Here is an 8215-nt window from a genome sequence, read left to right on the forward strand (position 1 = left end):
TATTATTGATATAATATATTTTAAAAATGTATTGCCTTTCAGCTACAAATGCTAGACTAGGTCTGGAGATAAGCAATTTAGTAAAGTTGGAGAAGAACTCATAATAATTCAGATTTAACTTCCCACCATCCAACGAGTATTTACAATTTGACACACGGTTTCATTTATTTATTTATTTATTTTTATTTTTTGGTTTTTGTCTCATGCCCAGGATGAATGAGGGGCATGGGCAGCTGGAAAGTGAAAGAGCAGGATTTATTGAGAGGACAGAAAAGTTCCCACAGTGGAAGTGGACCTGAAGGGGTTGCCCTGTTTCTTTTAAATAATACCAAAAATATTAATACAAAATAGATTGTGGTTTTAAGTTAAGTGCATTGAACTCTCAAATTTTGTCACTGCTGCCATATAATAAAAAGTCAAATAGAATAAAAACATTTCTATAATAATAAGAAAATCCATATAATCAGAAAAGTGACAATTAGTGGCTAATTATTAACAGTAATAGAATTCGTCCTCTCTGAATATATTTTGGACTGAATCACATGTATCAGATGTGCAATTTAACTTGTAGCTGTACTTAATACAATTAGGAAAGAAGGCCATCACCTTTGGATTTTAATCAAACAGTGGTTTTCATATAGCAAAGTACATATAGCCAACAAAGACAGGCAAATGACAAATCAAACCTTCTGGGAAAGTGGGAACAGAGACAGAACCTCAAAAATGGACACCATGGATTAGAGACTCCAACAATAATGCAAAACCACTTACCAAATAGGAAGTTACTTGAAATAAACTCAAAGTCCTCTGCAACACCATTGGTTTTATGTCGGAAAATAAAACTCAGAGAGTAACTTTCCATAACTGATCCAGATAGTTTTTTTGTGTGTGCTCACATCAACTGTTACTCATCAATAAATGCCATGAGGAAGTGTTAAAGTTAAAAAAAAAAAACAGGGGAAAAAAATGGAAAACTACCCACACGAATGCACAATCAACTGTGAAAGGTGACTTAGCAGGATTGCCTTCAAGGTGTAATAAACTGTCATGTGATTGCATAACTAAACTTCATAAAGCTGTTCAAAGAGAAAGCAACGATTATGACAGGAACTTTTTTTTTTTTGAGTTGGAGTCTCACTCTGTTGCCCAGACTGGAGTGCAGTGGCCGCTCCCGGTCACCGCAGCCTCGACCTGCTGGGCTCCAGCAATCCTTCCGCCTCAGCCTTCCAAGTAGCTGGAATTACAGGCATGCGCTACCACGCCAGACTGATTTTTTGATTTATTGTAGAGATGAGGTCTTACTGCCCAGGTGGGTCTCAAACCCACGGGCTCAGGCAATCCACTCACCTCAGCCTCCCAAAGGCAGGGGATTACAGGTTGAACCACCAATCCCGGCTGACAGGGACTTTTTAATAGTTACATTATTATTATTAATGTTAGACTGAGTGATTCAGGAGTTGAACTCACTGGGATCAACGTTTATTTAAAGTCTGACTGAAAGATTCCTTGAAAAAAAAAATCTTAATTTCTCTCTCATCTCAACCTAATGCAACAGCAGTGAAATGCACTGTTACTAAAGAATTTATCACTCCCTATGTCAGATCTAATCTTAGTAAAATCAATGTCCTGTCAACCTGATTTGACATCATACCCCTAAGTATATTAGAACAATTTAAAATATACCTGTAGAAAGAGAGAAAATGAGTGTATGTTTGCTTTAATAAGACACATGAGATCTGGGATTTTGGAACTGTAGATCCAAAGAAATTTAAATTGATTGATTTAATAATATAAGAAATATCTGACTAAGTCTTGTTGAATGACTTTAAAAAAAATTAACTCCCCATAAAGTATCTTAACAGTTGATATATATTTTTAAAGTAATATATATGATCTACCATGCAGAATTCCCTAGATTGATTTCAACATCACTTTGGAGCACTGCTTTATAAAGGCACCAACATTGTTTTCCAAAGACATAGGTCAAAACCAGCAGTAACAGATTACCTTTTACCTGCTTTACCTGCTTTATGTAACAAATGACAAGACGTCTCAATTTGCCTGAGTTTGAAGTGATGGATTGTAGTCCCCCAACCGCAGAGTCCCTTCAGGGGCTCCTGAATGTCACTGGATTTGTAATCTGTCAATCAAGACCAATATCCAAGTACTCCGTAGTTGTATTTAAGGTAACCACATTCATGACATCACTGCTAAATAAGAGATATTTTTTTGGATATGTCCACACATAAAATTATACACAAGGGAGAGGCAGAGACAGAATGTGAAAATATCCAAACATACTTGCAGAAAAGATGAAGCCCCCATCACTTTCGTGGAAAATGCCACATCATCTTGAGTACTGAAAACACCGGGTGGACCTGTCTCCTATAACTTGGGAAGAACTGATTTGAAAGAAATCCGTGTTGCTATAGCAGCTTAAAGCAGCAAAGAAATGGAACACTTTACCTGCTATACAGAAAAAACAAAAAACAAAAAAAACAAAACCCAGAAAAATAAAAACTTCTGTGAGTCTTTTCTAAACCAACTCTGCTGTGTATTGACTGAATTGAGTGAAGAAAATGAATAGCAGCTCTGTTGCTCTAGGGTAAATTCATAGGTCCAGTGGGGCGCAAAGAAGGTTCACTTTAATTTGCAAGTCTGGTTTACAAGAAATCACAGTAAGGTACATTCATCTCTTAGAGCAGTGGTCCCCAACCAGACCCATCATGGACTGGTTTCATGGAAGACAATTTTTCCACTGATTGGAGTGGGAAGGGGGTGGGACCATCTGGCATTAGATTCTCATAAGAAGTCCACAACCTAGCTTCCTTGCATGCACAATTCACAATAGGGTTCTGCTCCTAGGAGAGTCTAATGCCACCACTGATCCAATAGGAGGGGAGGGCCGAACGTCTGCTACTCACCTGCTATATGGTCTGGTTCCTAACAGGCCAAAAATGGGTACCATTCAGGGGGTGGGGGACCCCTGTCTTAGAGCACTGAAGGTAACACATCATGAAAAATACTGACTTTACTGTAATTATGATTGGTTTTAAATAATCAGATTGGTTTTGAATATTTTTCTGAGATTCTGATGAAAAACTTTAGTGTTGAATCCTAATAGCAATTACTATTGCAGTTTAGGCTTCCTAATACAAAAGTGCTTATTTAATATATGGCATATAGAAATGAGGTTGATTGCTTATCATCAAGATATCAACAGAAGGTCTAAACCATATGCAGAATGCACAACCACGGTGTAAAATGTACCATGTTATTGCAATGGCAAACTCTAAATTAAAGAAATCCATGCCATAGGCACTTAAAACAAGACTGTAACTCTGATAGGATGTGATATTTCAGATAATCTTAAATGACAGTTACTTTCTTAAAAGAATATCCCCATATGAACACTGAAGACGAGTTACAGTGCAACAAAAGATGAATTAGCATCACTGTCATAATGAAAAATTCAGCTAAATCTCTAGAATAAATCTCACAGCAAAGCACAAAGGCAAAACAGCTCTTTGTCTACTCAGGTTTTTTCAAGATATTACTACAAAAATAACAAACTGTCAAGAATGTGCATGCTTTTTCTAAAAATAGACAATACTATAAATGTTTAAGAGGGAAAGAAAAGCTCCATCTTAAAAAAAAAGTTTTTCAGCTGGGCTCGGTGACTCAAAAACTTCATAAGGCAAAGGATTTGCCTTATGGGAGACTGAGGTGAGTGGATTGCCTGAGCCTGCAGGTTCGAGACCCGCCTGGGCAGGCGAGACCTCATCTCTACCATAAATCCAAAAATTAGCCAGGCGTGGTAACGCGCACCTGTAATTCCGGCTACTTGGAAGGCTGAGGCGAAAGGATCGCTGGAGCCCAGCAGGTCGAGGCTGCGGTGGCCGGGAGCGGCCACTGCACTCCAGTCTGGGTGACAGACTGAGACTCTAACTCAAAAAAAAAAAAAAGTTTTTCCTATCACACCAAGATTCTAATAGAAAGTGCCACTATAACAAAGTGAAATGAAAATGATTTCACATACCGTCAAATTTCTTGTGTCTGGACACAAAAGTGGTGCGCACAAAATGACTTGTCTCTTCTACAAGGTTTTCAAACTCCAGTTTGCTTTGTTGGCTTAACTTGTCTTCCATTTCTGTGGTGCAGCATGTATATTCCTGAGGACAGATTCTTAGGTGCTCCCCTGCAAAGAGAAGTTAAATCTCACTATGGCATATTCTAAGGACTTTCAGTAGATTTTAGAGATTTTGCTTCTCTAACACATCACTCAAATCATGTTCCATATACCATCCCAATGAAGCATATCTGAACCTCAGCATACCAGTAAACTTGACATTCCAAATACTGGGTGGACTTAAGTTGAACCTGCTATATTGTTTCTATTCCCCATGACGTAAGTAAAGGTACATTGAAAGCCTCAAAAGACCGTGACATTTTTCCTGCTTTTATTTGAAATGCACCAAGTGAACACCAGGTGGGAAGAGATGGAATACAGTTATTAAGTGTGCTTGTCTTTGGAAACTTCGAATGAGGCAAAAGACATTGAGTCCCATCATCATAGTCTGCTAGACAGCAAAAACAGGAAAATATGGCAACCATCTCTGCAGTTCTGTCTCTGGGAATGCATCAGCTTTTCTCTAGGCTAAAGTCAGTGTTTTTAATGGCAGATCTTGTACAACACACATTCTCTTAGTTGACATTTCTTGTCAGACAGAAAACATTGTCCTGAAAGGAGAAAATCACTGATGGGTCTAATTAATGCTTGTGTTATATGGAAATCTAGAAGAAAGAGAATGAAAGTCTTGTATTTAATCAACAGATGTTTCTCTTGATATACCAGGCTACTTCTTTTGACAATATTGCTTTCTTTAGTGCTATTTCCAAGTAGAAGCCAATCCTTTGCCTTATGAAATTAAAATGGTCTGTTATTGCATAAAATGTGAGTTTCCAATTGATGCAGCTTTGTTAGTATCACAAATCTTTATCAGAGCCTGTGGAGGGAAGAATAAAAATGCACCCAACATCTTGCTAAATAAAACCAACAAATTGGCCCTGTGGTCAAAGTCATTGTAGGACATTGAAAAACAAATGAACAAAATACTTGACACTGTGATTAAAATTCATTTATAATGCTTAATAGTACTTATAAAAGTATGTCCTATGACCTTGTGTGAAGTACAGGGTTTCACATAATTCTTCACATAGTTTGATGCTTAAACTCCTATTTAAAACAACAGCAACATAAAAAAATGGTTATAAGTATGTATTAAAATTCAATCTTTCATCCATTTTCTAATCACTTTTTTTTTTTTACTGTTGAGATTTTGAGTTCCTTTTAAAAAGACATAATGGCCACCAAATATATGGAAAAAAGATCAGCGTCATTAATCAGGAGGGAAATGCAATGCCAAACCATAATGAAATAATCATCTTATTCTAGTTAGGATGACTACCAGTCAAAAAAGACAAAAAATAACAAAGATATTGCTAGCAAGGATCATGCTAGCAAAGGCAATGAGAAATGATAACTCTTATAAACTGTTGCTTGGAACATAAACCACTATAGCCAGTATGGAGGTTCTTGGGGAAAAAAAAAAAAACTACAAACAGAACTACCATATGATTCAGCAGTCTCACTACTGGGCATTTAGCCAAAGGAAAGGAAATCAGTAAATTGAAGAGAACCTACAGCTCCATGTTTATTACAGCACTATTCACCACAAAGCCAATATATGAAGTCAACCTTGGTGTCCAACAGAAGATGAATGGATAAAGAAAAGTTGGTCTATACACACAATGGAACATGATTCAGTCATAAAAATTGAAATCCTATCAATTGCAGTAACATGGATAGAATTGGAGGACATTATGTGAAGTGAAATAAGCCAAGAACAGAAAGTTAAACACTGCATGTTCTTTCTCATGCAGACACTAAAATAGTTGAGCTCATAGAAGTAAAAGTAGAATAAAGGGTACTAGAAGTTGGTAATGGTGGTGAGGATAGTGGGTAACTTTTAAAGAATACAACATTATAGCTAGATAGGAGAAATAAGTTCTAGCGTTCTGGAGCCCTGCAAGATGACTATTGCTAAAAATAATATATTTCATCATTCCATATAGCTAGAAGGAGACTGAATGTTCCCAACACAAAGAAATGATCAATGTGTGAGATGATAGATATGCTAATTATCCTGATCTGATCATTATACACTTTATGTATGTACAATTATTACATGCCAATTAAATAAATAAAATAAAAAACTAAAGTTAGATCTTACATGATTCCTAGAAAGGAAGGAGAACACACACACTCACAAAATGTATCTATTTTTTTTTAAAGGGAAGGAAATTCATCACTTTTGAGGATGATAAACATCAAATTCAGGTTAATAGTTCTTTCCTAGGAGGGATTACAACTTGAGAGACTTGCTCAAATGACTGGATCTATAATTATTTATTTTGTAAGCTGCTTGATGGATATGTATTATTTATTATATCTTTACTTTTTGTGTATAATTAAAATGCTTTTTAATACAAATTGGAAATATGTCATTAAAATTAATAATCACTTTAGTTTTTTCTGGAGAGAGGCAGGGGGTAGATATGAAGAACGGAAAAACAAGCTGTCCTTGACGTTCAGAAGTCAGCCTGGCACTCATATTCTCCCATTACACATAAACACAGTCATGCAATTCAAATCTCAGAGGAGATTACTCTGAACATGGTAAAATGAGACCAGACAAGGTCACTTCATAATTTTGTCTAAGCACAGAACACAAGGTTACTATGTCATCAAGAAAGTACCAAACGCCTCCTTTCTTGGCTTACATGAGAGACTTTACTATTTGTAAATTTATTCTCGTACTAGACTTCCTGAAGCTGGGAAGACTTAACTGAAATATCTTACTACAGAATTACTTTATTATTGAATTACTTCTGCTTTCTGACAATCTAGGTTCTTTGAACCTTTCCCAAATCACTCAGCCAAGCCCATATCCTATAATAAATTCTTTCTAAGAACCTTTTACTGAGACGTGGGTTTCCATGGTGTATTCTCACTTCTGAGATAAGTTACCATCAAGCTTGTTCAACTATAGGTATGTTTCTGGCCATATTTAACTTGAAGGTTTTGACAATACCAAAATGGGAAGAAATTAAGCAATGAATTGTGAAAATTTTTCCAACACCCAGATCCCACTGAGAAGCATGATGTTAGAGCTTAAGAAATGTGAAGTGTGACTTTACCTAAAGCAAATGGCATTGCTCTTGCCAATCATTAATTTTCTTTCTTTCTTTCTTTACATAAACTATCAAGTCCAACTGATAAGGACAAAACTAAAAAGTTCACAAGCAAAATCTCTAAGTGTTCTAATGACTTTTTGATTATCATTCATAATTTTTCTCAATAAAAATGAATACTATAACAAAGATTTTTATCATGCTCTCTTTTTTTCATATCCATGGCTATTTAAAAGGTAAAACATCCAGTGAGATAACATTTTATGTGAAAATAGATGATAAGGGCGTGCATAGAGTGAAAATATTTCCTGAAGGAAACATACTCAATTCAACAATAGAGCACCCAGTACTGGTTTTCGTGAATATCACCCAGATAGTAGGTGGCTTTTTCAGTTCGTTTCACTCTGCTTTCATTTACATTTTTCTGTGGCTCTCAGTTAATTCTTTCACTTTTTTCTTGAGGGTACAGAGGAAGCCCTCTCTACTTCTTTGCCTAACTATTTGAATAGTGCTTTTAATTTTCAATCACCTTCAGAAAATTTAGGCAGCAACAACTGGCTGATTCTAACTTAGTTTCATTCATGGACTGGGGCACATGACCTCCATGAGAAATAATGTCAGTGATTTCTATCTCCCTGTCCCTCCATTTTCTATCTCCTCTGTCTTCTCATCTCTCTAGTTTTCTCCTTGCCAGAGACACATATAAAGGAGGATAAATGAACTGACTTTTTAGGGAACACTTCCAGTTCTATTAATAACTGAATACTGCTTTGAATTAGTAAGACTGACACTTAAATATACCTCCATGACCCTACACCTCTACACACATACACATAGCACATGAAATAATTTTGGTTTAAAGTTGTCTCGGCCAGGCTCAGTGGCTCAGCCTGTAATCCCACGCCTTTGGGAAGCTGAGGTGAGTGGATTGCCTGAGCCCGCGGGTTCGAGACCTGCCTGG

The 8215-nt window shown here is 36.5% G+C and overlaps 1 protein-coding gene across 1 annotated transcript in view; it reads right to left on the reverse strand.

The window, feature by feature from the left end:
• The window catches only part of LOC103269990 (glypican-6-like), a gene marked incomplete at its 3' end in the record, with an annotated part of 336964 nt that overhangs the window by 14643 nt on the left and 314106 nt on the right, over positions 1-8215 (reverse strand). Inside the window, exon 2 of the mRNA XM_008067535.2 lies at positions 4040-4198. Coding sequence (XP_008065726.2) covers positions 4040-4198 — 159 coding nt within the window. The remainder of the gene's footprint in view (positions 1-4039; positions 4199-8215) is intronic.

This window comes from Carlito syrichta, unplaced genomic scaffold, assembly GCF_000164805.1.
Source record: "Carlito syrichta isolate Samal-C Ts95f unplaced genomic scaffold, Tarsius_syrichta-2.0.1 Scaffold309693, whole genome shotgun sequence".
NCBI lineage: Eukaryota > Metazoa > Chordata > Mammalia > Primates > Tarsiidae > Carlito > Carlito syrichta.